Consider the following 19,635-nt stretch of genomic DNA (forward strand, 5'->3'; position numbering starts at 1 on the left):
TTGGGATATCTTTTTATCTCCTTCTGTTTTATTAAGTTGAACAACCTTCTCCCTCAGGACTTTAGACAGTTCTTTTGCTTTCCCCACAGCTCAGAATCCAGCAAAGTCAGTGCAGCAATGGATGAAATGTGCAGGTGTTTTTCAAGAGCTTAGAATCTCATTTACTTTTTATACACAGACACTAATTACAAGCAATGAAGTTACAGGCGTGGACAGTTTCCCTGAGTAACCATTTAAACCAGTCTGTGTCAGTCTGTGTGTATATTATCAGGGTAAAACTTTGAGGGTATGAAAACTTTTGATCAGGGCTGTTTTGGTGTTTGCACTTATCATTAGGATTCAAAAATACCAAACACAGTTGTGTGATAATAAATGGCTTTACCCAGCCACTAACTCTGAATAAAAAAAGTTTTGTTGCATTATTGATTATATTTTCTGAAATATTTTTCTGTAGCTAGTATTTCACAACTTCTGCCAGGGTATGTAAACTTATGAGCACAACTGTAAATTGTAGTTTGTTTGTTTTTTGGCAAAAGCTATCCTGGACTAATTCCACACATAAGAATGAACACACTGTACTTGTATTATTTCTGCTGTCATAACTGTATAAGCTCAGCGCTCAGTTTGCTGTGACACTCCCTGCTGGTGATCTGCTGGGAGTTGCAGGTTGCACACCTGAAATCCCCTCTGGGTCTTTTCCCAGTACTCAAACCTTTGTTGTTTCAACCTCACTGCAACGACAGGAACAACAACTCAACCTATGCGGCTGGATCAACAGGTCAGGGTGTGCGACGTAGTTACTGAACACACATGCAAAAAAACAAACCCCCCCTTGTCTTTTGGGCAACAAAAGGAGGGGGCAAGAAGGAACAAGTCGTGCAACGTCAATTGGCGGCCAAAATTCTTGCAGGGCCACTTCACGCCTTCGGCCTGGATCCGTCCTCCACCAGGGTGTGGAGGACGGATCCAGGCCGATGGTTATCTTCCTTCCTTCCTCTGTTTTCCAGTTGGTTGTGTGTTATTGTTCCTATGTGTCTCCTATGACCTGGTAAATACCTAATTACTCAGAGGTACACACAGTTGTGCTTCATATACTCAGCCACACATGATGTGGTTCACCATGTGATATATGACCTAAAAACATTTTGATGATCTATTGGAACCAAGTAAGAGGTGATTAGAGGTTTATGAACAATCTAAAATGCCCAAACAGCTTTCCCAATTTGTGTGTTTGTGGAAATATTGGGTGTGTATATGAGTACAGGATATTATTCGATAGGTCACTCTTCCTGTCTCCTTCGCCGCTGCTGCAAAATTATGGCAGCTGCTGCAATGTCACGAAGTCACAATTACACAACCCTGCAGAGGGCTTTTAATTTGAAATGATGAATCAAGTGGAGTAACGTAGCAACACAGGCCGAGATAAGAGGGAGAAGAGAGAGACAGAGACAAAAGAGACATACAGTACAAAAGAGAGAGAGGGGGGGGGGGGGGTCTAAATCTAAAAGTTATGATGATTTAAGACCTATTGATATTCACCCTGACTGCCAGCCTCTTCACATGTGCACTACCCTGGTGAAACAAACCCAACTTGTATGTCATTGCTCTTCATTTGAAGAATTTGCTTTCACACTGCAATTTCTTAAAGGGATAGTTCAACATTTTGGCAAATTGGCCCATTGCCATAATCCCTATAGTCTTAAGAGTAGGTTTGTTACCTTTAATTGTCGGTGCAAGCTATTTTTGGAACGGCGGAGCAGAGCTGCGAGCTGCTCAGAGCTACGCTACGGAGGCTAATGGGATTTCTTGGTTTCCCTCATCAAACTCATCAAATACACAATCCAACAACTCCAAAACGCTCTGGTGGACAAGTTGTGACCTGCACATTCACCACGCTATGAGATAATAACGGAATGTTATGAGACAGCCGTTTTCAAGGTAAATTTGTGCAAAACCGCTGATGTGCGTTCCCATCGGGATCAGTTTTTCAGCAAGCAGTCTCAGCATTTGCCTCGAAAACAACTCCATGTATTGAGACACTTACTACATTTGGTCCTGTGTTTGGTCTGAGGAAACGAGCTCTGGTCCCTTTAATGCGGACCGAACAGCTCTGGTGTGAAAGCGACATAAGTGCATCACTTCCATGTTGAAGCTAATCACTGAGCCCTTCAGCCCTGTAGATGTTGTTACGAACCAGGAGAGCCTTCAGCTAACTGAAGGTCTTCACCTGATGTGGATTGTTTTGATTGGCTCTCTGACTCGTGCCATGAAAACACTACCTGCTGACATTTACTCAGATGTCGGCTTTACTTTACTCTGGTCAGTTCCATTTAGCTGGCTTTTGTGCGTATTGATTCCCTGCATTCACAGGATCCAAATATCATATTAGGAGCCAACATGAGATTCTCAGATGTTGCTATTGATCGACTGAGTGGTGACTGCTAGAGTTCTCCAACCCATCTACCCAGGAGAGGCGATCAAGGACTCAATACAGAAGACTCAGCACCTGGGTTTCTACTCATAATATCTTACTGTATGGACACCACAACCTTCCTGTCAATTACTGCAATGAATTTTCAATGGCTCGGTTTTTAAACAAGTGCTTTTTAACGCTTAGGAGGCTGCACTTATCTGTAAAGTACACAGGGCAAACAAAGGTCAGTCTGACATACAGCATTTGGGGCAGGATACACTTTTTTAGTTTTTGTTTGACATTACACCCCGTATCAGACAGACAACAGTAAATAAACACACACAAAGTAAGGTGAGAGAGAGTAAAGAGGGGGAGTGGGGGTGTGAAGGGCACTTCTATATTAGGATGTGGCAACCCTGGCCTGAGAAAACAAATGAGCTTTCACTGAGATGTAGGATAAAGAAAGGCAAAGGATTCTGGGGGGAAAAGAAGGTTTAGAAAACATCGGTTTCTTTATGTGACAAATGTGCTCATCTCACCTGGATGTGGTCTGGTGAATGGTCCATCTTTGGCTTGTGTCACACCAAAACAGAGGAACACCAGGATGCTGGCTACGATCCCCCTGCAGTAGCAACAATAAGAAACACAACTAATTTATACTACTTCGCTGAAGACTGTTAGCACCTTTAAAAACTCCTTTAAACCTTTGGCAAACACCTGTTGAATAGAGGAAGGGGCTTAAACACAGGAGAACAAGAGGAGGAAGGGACTGTGTCAAATCAAATGTCGGTCTTATTTGAAGTAACATTAATCTAGAGGTTTGGTTTTCGGTCCTAGAGTGATCACAGATCAACACTGATCCATTGCACCACTACTGGCTCTCCCTCACGATCATCCACATCCTCACTGTGGGCAGCCTCACCTAGAATAAAATTAATAACCAAGTTTACCAAGTGTGTTCAGCAATAGAAGACAATTTAAGGCGGAGTTTGCTTTTGGTTATAAAAGAGTATCATATTAATGTGGATGAATCTACATTACCCACACTTGTTAATGGGTCCATTTTCGATAAATATATCGTTTTGTCTTTAGTTATTTTGGTATTATTATATAGCGGTAGCGGTCCGCTCGCCCAGCATTTCCTACTTTCGGTTTCCCGGACGCTGCCCGGCGGGTCATGGGGATTACACAACCGGATCGCTAGTTGGCATCGTTTATGGTCTTCTAACCTCCGACTTTCATTCTCGATCAATGAAAACATTCTTAGCAAATGTTTTCGCTTTCGTCCGTCCGGCTCTCCTCTTGGCACAATCACCTGATCAGCAACTAATCGGCGTCAAGCTCAGAATGTCATTGTGGAGCAGTAAAGTCAATTTAATCGACCAATCGACTAGTAGTCTGTGCAGCCCCTAGTGTCTGGCCCAATTGGTATTATATTCAAGTTTCATCACATCATTGTGGTTTGAAGAGTAGAAAATTAATTTTACCACCATTTCATCTTCACTATTATTATCAAGTGTGCCTGTATTACAACGCAATAAAGACTCATCAGGCCAGGCAGGTTTTACCCTTTTAATGTTGGCCAGGTTCAGGCTGAGAGTTAATACTTGTGAGTCGGGCCGTGTCGGTTCCTGGTGGGTTTTAATTTCCATGCCCGTTGGGAACTCTAGTCCAGTCTTAACCTGTTGCCATCAGGTCGTGTTGCCATGAATTGCTGATGCGCTGAGACGAGGATGAGGATGCTGTGCTGCTCTTCTAAACGACTCAAGGAAGCTTAGACACTGGACATGGACTGGAATGAGATTACTGCTTGTGCATGCCAACATGTGTGGGAGCATGAGTGTGTGTGTGACTGAACGACTGTGTGTGTAGGTAGGACAGTGTGTCTGTGTGTCGATGCGGGGGCTACATGTGTGTGAGACACATGATGAGAGCGATCCATCGGCCCATTCTCTCCAAAACAAGCGTGTGAGAGGATGAGTGTGCCCGACAGTGTGTGAATAAGAATGTGAACGAGGCTGGGACTGTGCGTGTGAGTAGCGTGTGCCGCTGCCAGGAAGAAGATCTAGGGTCTTTATCCAGACGAGCCGGACTGTGCTGACTGCAGCAAATCCCGTTAAGAGCAATCCCACAATCCTTCGCAAACACAACCTACAGCCCCTCGGTCTCTGTCACAAACACTCACGTCGTTTATGCAGCTTACTTGTGCGTGCACTATTCCAATTAAATACCCACACATGCGGCCCCACCGCTAAAAAGCAACCGGAACATAAAAAATGAAAGCAGCTCTGACACAAAAGTTAAGACAGGTTTGAGACTTTCTTAATTCACAATGATCCAAAACTAATGACATGCTCTCGTAATAAACCTCCAAACAGTAAACTGAGCTGAGTGGCAGCAGAGACTTTTCAGCACCGAGCTTCAGGCGACAGCAGGACTCAAAGAATAAAGAATGAAATGCACTTTGCCAGATTTTAATCCAATGAAATGGTGACATGGTTGGTCATGCTCTTCCTTTTCACAGCCACCAGGGTTTTTATTTGGTTTCTGTGAAAAGCTACAACTGGCTACACGTGGCCTTGAAAGAGGGCCAGCTGCTGCTCTCAAGGGGGAATTCACTGGTGTTGAATGTGATTAAAAATTGCTGTGGTTAGTGACTGATTTTGTTCCGTGACCAATGCATTTGGCCTTGAATGACAATGTGACTGAGACCACAAGAGATCAACAACAACAACAAAAAGCACACTTACATGATTTCCTAGCATTCTGGGCAAACAGTTTGTAATCAGCTGCCTCCCTAGACTAACAGACCTTTACTCTAAATTAAAGGTGCCACATTTTACAGTTGAAGAGCATGTATTATGGCTTTAAAAACTAGAAACAACTCAACTCAAAGTAGTTTTATGTCTCCTCTCTGTCTTTTAGTCTTATCCTACATGTTTAGAGGTTGGTGCACAAATCAGAGGAGAGGTGATTGGCTAACTGTTGTTCGAAAGATTAAATAAAGAAATAGCAGATTCCAGGCGAAGAGCCTCTGCAGTGTTACATGGTATGTCTGGTGGCTGTGGCTTGGGGCGTGGCTGAGAGCTGTGACTGATTTGTTGTGACATAACAAAGTTACTGCAGTCCTGACGGCTGGTTTTAACCTTCATTTTCTGAATCCAGGTTGTGTGCATTCCTCTGTGGACTGAGGCTTTGATACAATCACAGTTTTAATATAGAACCTAGAGCTGCTTTATAATCAGAAAAGGAACAAGTCTTGTTGTGAGAGACAGATAGAGGAGATAGAGGAACACAAATCAACATGAGGCTCGATTCTTATTCCATCAGATTTCAGTCCAATAAAACAAGACCCAGAGGATTTGGGCCGCCTGCTGGGTCCTGCAGGGACACAGAGGAAGTGATGAGCACAACGTACTGACCTTTTAGTGTTATAGGCCGTGTCCTGGGGGGTCTCCTCCAACAGCGTGACGTAGACCAGAGCACAGGTCAGAATAAACAGCACTGTCACAGTATGGGCTCGCCTGCAGAGAGAGAGCGAGAGAGAGTTACATACCAAAATGTTAAAGAGATAGCTGCACGTCCATTGGCTGAAAAAAGCTGAGAACTCGGACAAGTTATCTGTCTGTAATTCTGTCTGCCTATGTGTCCTCCTGCCAGTCTGTCCACCTCTGTCCTCCTGTCTGCTTCTCTGTCTTAAAATGTCAAAATGTCAAATGTTTCCTTTCTAAAACTGTAGAAAAAATGGATTTACTGTGAAACATGAAATGCGTGTGTGTAAACAGCCGTCTTGTATTCAGGATTGGAACACACACAGATATCAGAAATGTCTCCAATCGCCCGATTTGAAACAGCTGTGCCCCCCACACGGGTTGCCATGGTGCGCGAGCGATTCTTGGACCAGCTCATAACCCATTCTCCCACTCTAACCTCCTCCCATAGACTCCAATTATAAACTCCGAAACTGTGACAAAAACAAAAAAAGAAAAGCAGTTCAAATGTGATACAGTGGAAATTATACAAAATATCAAAGGGTTCCATCTAACTTGAACAGCCTTGTGGAATGTAAATGAAGAAAATGAAGTAAAAACAGTTTCTGTTGATCGACTGTACACAAGGGAGAAACTAAAGTGAATAAAATTAAAACAGAGGTAAGATAAAACAGATGAGTTGAAACTAATCTCTGGAGGGAAACTGTACTGGGTTACTTCTGCTGAAAATAGCAACAAAAAGTTATGCAACCAACATAAAAAAAATATATAAAACTAATTTTTGTTCCAGCCTGACTGTTAAATCCTCAGCAGTTTTGGATCTGGCCTCTTAAACTAAATAACATTTGTTTACTTGGATCGACCAGTGGAAGCTGAGTTTGAAGGCTGTGATGTTGGTCATATGGTATCTCCCATATCACCCCATGGTAGAGAAAAAAAACCTTGGCCTTGGCCGACAGTTACACACTGTGGGAGCTGAGGTATAAATCTGTGCTATCTTTGGGGTTTATCTCAGCTGAGGGGGCAAAGTTTTATTTAACTACTTGCTGATAATGTATGAGTCAGAAATACATACAGAAGTACAGTATTCTAAATCATTCAGCACTTGAATGGTGTTTTGGAAGGTTGATAGGTAAATAATAACAAGCTCATTCAGAGTTAGAGTGAGATGAGACCTGAATACTGAACTTAAAATGCTTTGACTGATCCTTGGACTCATCCATTAATCACTATCATTCAGCATGGACCGAAGAAAAGAGCAGACCTGGAATAAGAGCCAACACAGTCACTGTTAAAGGGATAGTTCAACATTTTGGCAAATTGGCCCATTGCCATAATCCCTATAGTTTTAGGAGTAGGTTTGTTACCTTTAATTGTCGGTGCAAGCTATTTTTAGGACGGCGGAGCAGAGCCGTGAGCTGCTCAGAGCTACGCTACGGAGGCTAATGGGATTTCTTGGTTTCCCTCATCAAACTCATCAAATACACAATCCAACAACTCCAAAATGCTCTGGTGGACAAGTTGTGACCTGCACATTCACCATGCTATGAGATAATAACAGAACGTTATGAGACAGAGTTGTTTTCGAGGCAAATACAGAGACTGCTTGCTGAAAAACTGTTGGATTGTGTATTTGATGAGTTTGATGAGGAAAACCATCAAACCAATCCCATTAGCCTCCAAAGCGTAGCTTTGAGCAGCTCGCGGCTCTGCTCCACCGTTCTAAAAATAGCTTGCACTGACAATTAAAGGTAACCTACTCCTAAAACTATTGGGATTATGGCAATGGGCCAATTTGCCAAAATGTTGAAATCTATCCCTTTAATATTAAAAGACGAACCTAATACAAATACTTTATACTATAACAGCACAGCATACAAGTGAACTGTTCATGATGAAGTCAATAAAGAGCAGCCGCCAGTGTCTATTGAGATAATAATAGGACAATGAGCAACAATAAGGCCAATTCAAACAGTGCTGCCTCAGGTAAAAAATATCAAAAAGGTAGTTTCACATGCAACTTTAACTCCAGGCTTTAGTATTCTGTCCCAGCAAGTTTTTCAATGACGTAAATACTGATATTTGAAAGTTAACAGGTATTACAAAGCCACAGAGGCTAAGTCGTTTTTAAACACATAACATGACAAAGAAATTAGCTATTTATTCTTTAAATTTGATTCTTCAAAGAAATGTGATCAATACACGTTATGTGCAGAACATGAGTTTTCAAATCTATCTATGCAATGGTTATACAGTGTCTAAATGACCGTAAACATATCCTTCTGTCCCTCAGTGTCTTGTTACTTTTCACATGCCAAGATAAAAGCTGATATCATTGAAGATAGAAAGGAGGTTGAGGCCAAATTAGAGCTAAAAGGGATGTGAGACTCAACGTGGGGCCACACAGCAACATTTGGATGCCTGACTTAGCAGTAAGTCTTAGCAGATTTTAAAACCACACAAAACACCACGGCTGTGCAGGTGTCAGCATCTTTGGATGTCGTTCTGCTTCTACACTAATAATGCAGCTTTTCATGACAAACATGTCATCTATTCCCACAAGCGCATCGGACTAGCAGAGCAGTGCATGATGAAAGCATGTCCCCTGGTATTCTCGGTGATGTCTGCCTGACGCAGCCTTCCCCAGAGACCGAAGGTGCAGTCGGCTGTTTCCAAATAAATACACCATCCGTGTTTGCAGTCATAAAGGAAAATGTATGAAAACTGTCACCCTGTGTTTTTAATAGCTTCAGGGCGGCAGTGGAGGTCGGTTGGACTGAGGCGTATTCCTATAAGCTGTAATGAGATTTTACAACCGCAGGGGATTTGTTAATGAAGATAATAAAACAATACCAGTCTCATCATTTAATTTAAATGATAAGACTATAATGGATACTGCGTGTAGAGCTTCATTTGTATCTAGATCACTGCCGTCATCTGACTCAAGAGTGTCTCCCCTCTTTGACTAAGAGCCTGGCTCAGAGATGGCACACCAGGTGGTGTTCACATTTTCTCCCTGGTCTGCCTCCTTATCCAACCTGTTTGGCAGGAGGCACAGGAGGTTTTCTCTCTTGCCTGACAACCACACACACACACACAACACCAACGGGAGGGAGAAGACACAGCGGAAATGCCAGCCTGAGGCAAGTGAGCGAGGCTAAGCTTAGAATAAAATTTCCACCAATACTGAGGCTCTGGGCATCTAGATAAATCAGTACTGGTTTAAGACAAGTCTGTGACCAATTAGGGCATATGCTGAAATGTCCTCATGTTGCCCCGAGGCTGAAGGTGGGAGGCTATGATATGTTTCATAAATACAGTTTTGAGTCCTTACTGGACAAAAAAAGAACTTAAAAACTTTTTTTATAATACAACAGGCTCCATTGTCAGCTTTGTGCATTTAAAAACAAACTCTGGTTTTCCCTGATTGGTCGACGAACTCTGCAACGGGACACAATGACACAATGACGCTTAAAGAGCATTGAACGCCCTAAACAGAATTTTGCTTTGAGTGATGTTACCACACTGATTTTTAGAGTTGTTCTCCAAAATAACATTTAAAAATAAAACACTTTCCATGACATCATCATCAGTAATAAGCTGAATGCACAAAACCATCCCAAACGTCTCAGAGAACTGAAACGTCTTTGCAGAAAATCTATGAAAGGAAAAGCCTGAAACAGCGTGTCAGCACAAAATTCAGCCTCATCACTGACTTCTATGTCAAGTCCTTCCACACGATTCCTCTTTTCACTATGAGAAAAAAAAAAAAACCTCCAACTCTTTGTTAATAAGCCAGACACATGGTGACCTCCTTAACAACCTGTTCTTAGTAACAATTCATACCACGCGTAGGTAGGAGACTCACACACATGGCCATTGTGTCAGTACTAACTCCAAAACAAGCAAACTTTTATCCTTCACTGCTTTTGTGTGGTCTGGTTAACACCCGATCTCTTCCCTCACATCACGAGTCAACTAACTGTGAGATTTGTGCATTTTAGACTATTATGAATAGTGAATTCTGACTAATGTGCTACACATTTGTGTTTCTTTCTTGTTTTCACGCCACGGTATGTATTCATGCAACACCTATATGCCATTATGCTCTTAGTCACATGGTTTTACAACGTCTACATATTTTCACACTAACCAGACAGCGACAAAACCATTCTTCATTTCCAGGTCTCCATGACAAGGAGAAACAATGGGCGTGCCAATGAAGCACAGAGTGAATTCTATTCCAGCAATCACATAAATCACAGGAGTGATTCAGAAATCTTAGCGTATTTACTGTGATTTCTTCAGATTGCATGTTGGTATCTGTCTATAGACTGATTTTTGCCAGATTTTTAACTTCAACTAATTCAATCTGACACAAAAACCTACAATAACTCTACCTACATGAGGTTAAAATGTTTAGAAATTGTGGAAATTGCTCAAAAGAGAAGTTCCTTCAACTAAATGGTCATTCTATAGGATGTAGCTTGGCCTTTTGTTAAATTTTACTTTATAAATCACTATATACTTTCAGTATTTATCTAATCTGACAGAAACCTCTCCATAATGCAGATGCTGCTGCTTTACATAAGCAAAAACATTTTATCTCCTCTTATGTAGCTGTACACCATCAGGAAAACTAGATCCCATTACTGTAGCACAGTAATCAAAAGTTCTCATTAAGGCTCTAACTCACTGGATAGACTAGTTTCCTCTCTGCTGACAAACACACTGGATGGCTTAGCAGGGTTTTTTGCCCCTTTGCTGTAACCACTAAAGCAGAGCTGCGCCGCACAGGAGCGACAGGTTGAAGAGCCGTGGTGGTGGTGGGTGTAAAATTAAAGAAAGCTGAGGTAGAGAATGTGACTTTTCCTGACAACCCTCATGGCCTGCATTCTCTTACCCTGTGTGTTTGTGATTGCATGCAGACTGCAGAGCACACTCCTTCCAGTTTACCGCATGCACACAAAGTATCCGTCATGGATGTCCCTTTGCCAGAGCTGTAGGTTGTGATATCGACTGACCAACAAGCTCTGAGCTTTATGTGCAATGTAAGCAGCAGCTGCAGAACGGTAACTGTAAACATCAGCAGAGCACCTCTGAACCTGACACCTTGTGAACCTTTTGCTATCATTTAACAATTTCACCAAAGCATATTTAAGCTTGACATCAGAGTTGCAACACAGATCACTGTACATCTAGAGATCTGGAACAAGGTCACAGTCCTGGATGTGATTAATGGAGGTCACCTGGGCCCGTCTTTCACTTCACCTTGAAACACACCCTGCTGCTGTCACCAAACACATGCGTCTCTCTGCAGAACTGTGAGTTGGACAGTACTGGGTGACAGCTCAACCCATCACTGCAGCATTCAGTATTTGACATGCACACTGTTGACATTGGCACAGAGAGACAAGAGACAGGGAGAAGGAGGGAGGGAGAGAGCACACTCACCAGAAAAAGGTGTTGGTCCCGTCGTCATAGACTTCGCACTCCGTGTTCCTCCGGTGCAGGCTCTCCCTGGAGGTCTGCTTCATCACCTTGGCTTTGATCGGCGCGCTGTGATCCGGACCGCCCGCTTCAACTGAGCCGTTGTTGACTTGCTCCGCGGCGGATGACGCTGTGGCGCACTTGCCGGTAGCGTTGATCGCTGCCACGCCGCCTTTCTTCGACTCGGGCTTGGTCATGGCTTCACACGGACCCGCCGCCCTTAAAGATAGGCTACTGATAAAAAAAAAAAAAAAACGATCCTGTGCGGTTTGGTTTATCCCTGAGCTCTGCTCCCCTGCGCTGTCATCCGCGTCAGCCCCACCCAAGTGACTGTCAGCATCCTGGGGTAGTCAGGGGGAAATGAGCGTTACGAAGACAAGGGCGGGGAGAAGAACCTGAAAAGCACGTCCTGCGGTTATTGTGGAGGATGAGTCCTGAATACCTCCCGGCACGGCTCAGCACAGCACGACTACACTAAGTTACATTACACTACACTGCACACAGGTGCAGGACACATAAAGATTAAATGCGAGGTCCCGTGGACCGGGTGTTTCGTTTACCTTTTTTTTTAATATAGCCTACGGTAGCCTATATTACTCTTATTGTATTAGCCTATTATTAGCTTGCTACCTGTTTTTTTTTCCTTTATACTTTATTTCACTATTATTACTATTCTTATTGGTGTGAGTTGTATAGGCTATTATTAATTTCACCATATGAATTTAATAAAAAACAATCTGGCCTATTCAAAAAATGAAATAAAGTGGTCAAGACGCCGCCTACTCATACCAACTTCTACTCAATTAGCGGGGAAAGACTGTCATGTGCCCACAATGGCGACCACTTTACTTAGTGCTGTAGTTATCTACTGTGTACAGATATAACTAAGGTTGCTGGACATCAGGTGCTAAACAAATCACTGTATCTGCACTGCGCTGAGTGAGGAGCCTGATGTCAGTCAGTCAGACCACTTGGCTAACCGGGGGTTAGCTATTTGTAGCAGGTTTTTCCCCACTGTGTGCTGCCGGCAGGGCTAAGTTAACAGACTAGCTTGTTAACAATTAACTGACACGAAACTCCCATTAGTCCAGATGGTGTTTCGCAATTCTATGTCTTGTTTTTTGTTTCTTTACTGTGTTGAAATTAAGCTAACGTTACGTTACTTACCAGCTGAATTGACGGGATTATAGTGACGGCAGTCCGGGTGAGTGGAGGAGCTGCTGACGCTACATCAGGTCAAACGCTGGAAACCCGCCTTCGTGAGTAGAAACAATGTCGCAACTGGCCGTCAGTCCCTCGCTCAGGTTGGGAACCAGAGCTGCTGCTGTGGCCGCGGGAGAGACAAACAGCTCCAGACCGAGGACAGGGCGCTCCACACGCTCCAGACACACACATCACATGGGCATGGCGTCGCTTGTGGTCAAACTAGCAGCAGCAACAACAAGGTGTCTGGTCCGTCCTTTCAAAATAAAATACACATTCCACATTGTACAGTGACATACTTTTATTTTGAAACTAGAAAAGTTGAAACGGAAGTCCTTCCTCTGCTGCTTTCCGCTCATTCGCCGCCTTCACAGCCTGACCTGTGTGGCGGGTTTAGCTGAGGATCATCCGTTTATGCGCTTTGTTTATAAACGTGGATGAGTTACAGTTAAAAGCTTAAAGGTCCCACTGTAACAATAGGAGGGATATGTGTATATCACTAGAAAACGATGTTTGGTGGTTTATATATGGCAAAAGCGTGGGTTCAAAAACAGTAACAACATTTTTGAGTAATTATTATGTCGTCACTTCCGCGTAGGCTGCGCGTCTGAAAATAGCAAACCAAAGCAAAACCTATACAGTTTTCACAATAACACAGAAATAAGTAGAAATCAGACATAAATACGGGGTTTCTGTAGGCTTTACTGTTACATTCACTTAACAAATGTAGATAGCCTATTCCAAGAATGTAGTTAGAGGAGTGTGAACACACACCCTACCTGCTGTAATAATACAAATCCTGCTGTAAATAATGATATAATATAGGCTACATATCAATCCAATATTTGTTTATTTATTTTCTTGGCACTACCTTGTTGTCTATTTACACTATATGTGACTGTACAGTACAATATGTCCACTTTACTTTATTTATCTTATTTTATTCACCTTTTTTTGTAGCTACTATTCTTATTCTTCTTTAACTTATTGTTCAGTTCTTGTTGTACGTCTTTTATGTGCAAGTCAGGGAGCTTTGCAAACCGCAGTCTAAATCTGATTCAGAATCAGATCAGAGCACAAATCAGGCTGTTATAATTAGCTATAACAGCCTGATTTGTGCACAGATCTGGTTCCTTAACAACTGAGGCGTGTGCAAGATTTAACAGTTTAAAAAGTGGTCACTGATGAGTTATAACTCTTAGGACGACATCATCGAGTTTGGTTTGACAAAGATCCATTCAGGAGATCGTCCTTGAGACTTTCATGTCCCAGCTGGTAAAAAAAAAACCTCAGCTGATGACACATGGCAAAACCACCATTATCTCACTCTTGTGTAACCAGAGTTGGGGACTCCAGGTCAGAAGTACCACAAATTTAAAAAAAAGCTCCTCTTGACTTGAGTATTTCCATCTTGGAAGCTGTAGGAAAATGTTGCACTTTTCACCCCATTCCATTTGTCTACGTTTTTGTTTTGTTTTTTCATTTTCTTTTCTTTTTAAATCAAAATACCATAAATAATGATCATTAAAATGATTTAAAAGTCTGGAGGTAGCTGCATTCACTTACTCATTATGTTATTACATTCATTCATATGCGATATACTGTATGACTTAACCTTCACAATATTTTTGTAGTTTGTGTGTGTGTGTGTGTGTGTGTGTGTGTGTGTGTGTGTGTGTGTGTGTGTGTGCGTTTTAAAATGATTGGTGTTGTCGTACCCACAGCCAAAGGCAACATTCCCCACACGCTGGATGAGGCACACTCAGGGTTCAGAAACACAACAGCAGCACACTGTAGATCATAAACTGTGGGGACAGAGGTTTTGTAATTGTAAAGGTAAATGAATGGCAGGAGCGGCCCCCAGGCTTGTAGTTTTTGTTTAAACTCACTTTATAATGTTTGACTGCATGGCATATAAAACAATTTACATTCAAAAACAAAGAGGCCCTTGAGTGATGCTGCTCCTTTGAAGACTGCCTCTAACCAGTGGATATTCTCTTGTGCATTGTCTATCTCTGATTCAAAGCACATAGCTCTTTCACAACCACAATTACAAACTTTTTTTTTTTTTTTTTTAACTATGAAGCTTCCAAAAACATTACTAATCTGACCTTTACAGACTATAAAATACAGCTTGGATAATTGAGAGGCAGAGTTCAAGTCTAGTTCAAGGGACAGCAAGACAAAAGCACACAGCTGTGAAGTGTCATCTTGAAAGGCCCGGCACAATGCATGACTGCCTTTTCATCACATCTTATTTAATGTAGTTGTTTGCCACTGCAGGAGCATTACCAACACATTTCAAGAGCTATTTTTAACTCTGCACAAGATGTTCTTAAAGCACTGGGCACAGGTTTATTTCAGTGCATGTTTTGACTGAAACATCAGCCTATTGGGTGTTGGACATTGTGCCAATAGCTTTTGTGCAGTTGTTTTAAGATTTAAAAATAAAAACCAAACATGTCCACATTGGAGCTGGAATACATCCTTATCAATATACCCAGACTTGAGCAGGATATGGCAGCAGACACTTATAAGGTATAGCCTGTACAAAATCTTCAGAGGAGGAGAATTTAATGAAAATAAAAGAGGTCACGAAAAATGTAACCACAGGGCTTTAAACTCAACTAACGTTTGCATCAAATGCTGACAGCATTTCATGCCTCATTAAACAATATATGCAATGGGTGAACTGCTTTGGTTGAGCCTTCTTTAACACAACACACTTGCATGAAAGTGTTGCAAAATTCAGGTCAAACAGCCTGTTTCCATAGTTACCTGATTTACCAATGTACTGCTGAAATTTCACCCTAAGACATAATGAAAGAATCATGTCACTATGGCTTCATTGCTACGTAACAAACATAATTTTGTGGAGTGCAAATAGCTGATAGGAATAGGATATTATTATTATTATATTTATTGTAATCAGGGAATAGGAGATGTTTTTTTTTTTGTTTTTTTAACTGTTTCAACTCTCGTCTGCAGTCTTCCCGTCTGCAGACAACGATTATACATGCCTGATTAGAAGAAACAATAAAAATCACCGATAGGAAATGGTCCCTAACTCATCCAGGAACTCATTACCATCGGGTGTGTCAAACGATGGCCACGATGGAGCTGAAAGGCAGCAGGCAGAGGAACCGTTTTATAGGAGCCACGTGGGATTGAGGGATTGAGTGGCCATTCATCCTTCTTCTAAAGAGTCCTGCGGTGTGGCCTGCAGCCCCTCTGTAACATCAAAAGGGTCAGTTTGTCCAGGTGAGTGGTCTAGGTGGGGCTGAGGGGCCCTATTCTGGAAATGGCCCCGTTTTTGACTTGTAAAAATGAAGGGACCATATTATGACAAAGAACACCACAATTTGCAATAAAAGTTACTCCTCACAAATATAGATTAAAGGGTCTCAGTAGTTTTTTGCTATGTCTTTATTGACACTTACATACAACTCATGAATCGACTGGTTTAATGTAATCAATTTTTTTTGACCAATCAAAAGTGTGGCATATTCTCTTCAATCTGGTAGAATTTGATATTGGTACTGCTAGTTATTGGGCTTTTTATTTTGCTGTCCGTCCAAAAAAGCACAGTGAAACAAAGGCAAAGTGCAGTATCTGCAAAGACTCCCTACATTCTAGAATTTACTCTATAATTCCATTGGAGTAAAACCAAGGCAAAGTGCAGTATCTGCACCAAAACCAAGGCAAAAGTGCAGCATCTGCCATAAAACAGTCAAAATTGTTCAGAAAGACAAACTACAGAATACATTTAATTCAGTCCACCTTTATCTAATCAATTATAGACTTTGATGAATGGAATTTGATGCTTAAACCTGACAATGAAAAACACAAAAAGCTGTTTTTCTCAGTTTGGCATTTTCACAGATACTGCACTTTGCCTTTGTAGGGCAGAAGTATGCAGTTACTGTTTTTGATGAAAGTTTTGTTGAAGTAAATCCTTATTCCTTGGCATTCTGTCTCTCAGAAATGTGTAAATAGGCCTACAAACTTTTTCTTTGGACAGTGTCTTGCAGTGATTTACTGGATCAGTCGGAGATTCATTCAGAGGTCTTCTGCACTCATCCAAACTGTGCAAACCAGTTTATGGTCTTCGCTTCTTCAGAATCAAGAATCTGGAGAGCCTGGATTTTTTTTCTCCACATTTTTTGTCAAAGAGCAGGTTACGCCAGTTGAGATATATATGTGTGTTCATTGAAGGATAAAACGGCCATACTGCATGCCTGTGTAAGACAAACAGGTCGGAGAACATCACAGTACGTGACCGACCCTAACTGTTGCTCTGATGAAATCTGTGCCATTATCTGGCCTTTTGAAAGTAATGAATTCAGACTCTTGCTGCATTTTCATGGCCTCACAAACGTCAGCTGATAAGATCTGTTGATAGAGAAATGACGCCCGAGGAGCAGCAATCCTCCTCCCACTTCTCAATGTGTTTTCTGTAAATGATCAATACAAAAGCACTCTTATGATCACACTGATGAACTGAGGCTCACAGGTCATCATCATCATCATCATCTGTGATCCATTCAGGAGGATAATGTTTATATGCTTTATTGGATTGGTAAAATATATTAATAATCTCAAATTGTTTAAATTATTATTTAATAATTTACATTTATAAAATGTCTTACACTGCTTTTTTCACACTGCTTTTAATTAGGCCGGGGGAAAAGAGAGCCAAGTGTCAGTAAGTAGCTTTCACCACTAGGAGGAGCCAACACACCACACACAGATTTCTACCTGCTGTGAGCTCAGGTCGGGGAAGAATACTGTTTTATGTTTCTAATCAAAGCTAATATGATCATTATTAGGTATGTGTGGCATTAATCATGACTCAACTTAACCCGCTTACAATTTCATCTCATCATTTTGTTTTAATTAACAGCAACAAGCCAGAAAAGCTGTTTTAAATATCTTAGACATTTTTAAAAATTACATCAGATGATGAGACTGATGCTCCCCTCAGCAAATAATGTTACCGTCACTTACGGTACAGTATTATATCAACAGCATAATAAAAATTTATTTTCATTGGTATTTAAGATTACAATTAATTTTATATTCTTTTTTTCTTTTATTATAGTGGTTGTCTTTTGGTGCCATTTTATACCGAGAGGAACCAAAGGAAATTTTGTTATCGGCATGATGACAATAAAGAAATCTTGAATCTTGAGAGTATATCCGAGTGAACCACTCACTGCTTAATGTATAGTCTGTCACATGTCCAGCCTGAGGTGTTGTCTGTTGTAGGAACATCACTGTCAGAAGCACCTGACCTTTGGAGAGGCTGAATCATGTGTACAGTCAGTGAGGTCCCCTCCTGATCCTGATGTGATCTCATCTAACCCTCCCCCCCCCATGTTACACTCACACTGCAGCTCATGTGACACTGTGACCTCAGCCTCCTCACTGATCCTCACCTGACATCATGGTGTCACATCATGGAAATCTGAGTTTCGCACTCTGAGAAAGACAGTTTGAATACAAAGTCATAGTTCAGTGATGTTCCAGAGCATCTGCTTACTTACAGGAAAGGCTGTTTTTTAAATAGGCTACATCAAAGAAACACAGAAAGCAAAAAAAAAAAAAAAAAAAGTGACAGAAGTAATCGACTCAACCAGCTGGAATTTAAATATTTGTGTGGTTTGCTGTCATCAGCATTAATATTCTCTCATAGCAATGCATATGCAATATGAGCAAACGTGTGGCGGTGATGTTATTTCTTTATTTGTGAGGATCTACATTAGCTGTGCTCTAAAGCACCGCTAGTCTTACTGGGGTCCACATTTAAAAACAGAACAGAACAGCACTTTGCCTTTGTAGGGCTGTGTTATTCTTCAACAAGTCGGTGTTTGGTTTGGGAAGCATGAACCGGTCTTGTGTTGCTTGTCTGGTGGCATATGTATAAGAAACATAATTGTGTTTTAAGCTGATTGTATTGGTATGATGGAGTTTTTGGACTGTAATACTTTCTATATTGAAAGAAATAGTGCAGCATTAACTCTGTCCTCACGTTTTAACCATTGTAGACAGGAGTGCATGCTGTTGATAGGCCTACTGTTAGTCAGCTGTATGGGCATGGCAGAAGCAGCTCTCGGTGCAGTAGCGGTGTTGAACCACAGGGGGTCGCTGTTGTCCACTGCGAGAGGTGTTGGTCCGTCTGCTCGGAGGCTCCGCAGCACCATGCGCCATGTGTTTACTACTGTTCTGTTTGAAGACGTTTGCGTTGTTTACGTCCTCATAGTAAGAACGGTTATCGCGTGTTGATCTACAGTGGAGTGAATGCGCGCGCACAGACACCTGATGATACCCTGATAGTGAAGCTTCAGTTCACTCTGTCACACCGTATCTGAACACCATTGTTTATATAGTGCGATGGGGTTTTTTTTCTTCTTAATTTATTTATTTGTAGCCTATTTATTTTTTCATCCAAACTCTCTGTCTCTGTCTCTGCTGGTACAGTCTGTGGCTTTACTTGGTTTGTAGACGTCCTACTAATCCACTTCTTAACTCGATCGGTAATCTTTTTTGAATCATATGAAAGGTGTATTCTTCACGGGGCGCCTTGTTTTGTTTAGAGAGGGTTAAAGCTGCTCAGTTGGGTAAATGAATACTGCCCCCCCTCCCCCCACCGTTCCCTGTGTTGTTTACTTTGCTCTCTGCTCCTGTGCGTAAAACTAAAAAGCAGCTCTCGATCTCTGCAGACGTGAAGATACTACGCACGACCCGAGGTGTTGTTATTGTGGTGAGGGAGAAAGGCAGGGGTTATGGAGTGTGTGTGTGTGTATGCGCGTGTGCGTGTGTGTGAAAGCCAATGGGGTCAAACATCGGGCAGTGTTTTTTTTTTTCTTTTCTTTCTTTTTTTTTAATCATAGCCTGGTACGTGTTCTACTTCCTTTATTTCTAACGTGATAATAAACAACAGAGTGACTGTGCAGCTATTTGGTGCTTTAATGTAACTTCATGAAAACAAATCATTATAAATCCAATCTTGGATGCGCAACACAGTGAGGAGGGTGG

At 41.7% G+C, this 19,635-nt stretch overlaps 1 protein-coding gene across 1 annotated transcript in view; it reads right to left on the reverse strand.

Moving 5' to 3' along the window:
* Nucleotides 1–12,810, reverse strand: part of ptdss2 (phosphatidylserine synthase 2) — a 28,238-nt gene extending 15,428 nt beyond the window's left edge. The window contains exons 1-4 of the mRNA XM_085778744.1: nt 12,562–12,810; nt 11,359–11,735; nt 5,836–5,937; nt 2,953–3,035 (exon numbers count right to left, since the gene is read on the reverse strand). Coding sequence (XP_085634870.1) covers nt 2,953–3,035; nt 5,836–5,937; nt 11,359–11,591 — 418 coding nt within the window. The 5' untranslated portion in view covers nt 11,592–11,735; nt 12,562–12,810. The remainder of the gene's footprint in view (nt 1–2,952; nt 3,036–5,835; nt 5,938–11,358; nt 11,736–12,561) is intronic.
* Nucleotides 12,811–19,635: the final 6,825 nt, after the last annotated feature.

This window comes from Trachurus japonicus, chromosome 6 (assembly GCF_045865225.1).
Source record: "Trachurus japonicus isolate A0001 chromosome 6, Traja_1.0".
In the NCBI taxonomy this organism is placed as follows: Eukaryota; Metazoa; Chordata; class Actinopteri; order Carangiformes; family Carangidae; genus Trachurus; species Trachurus japonicus.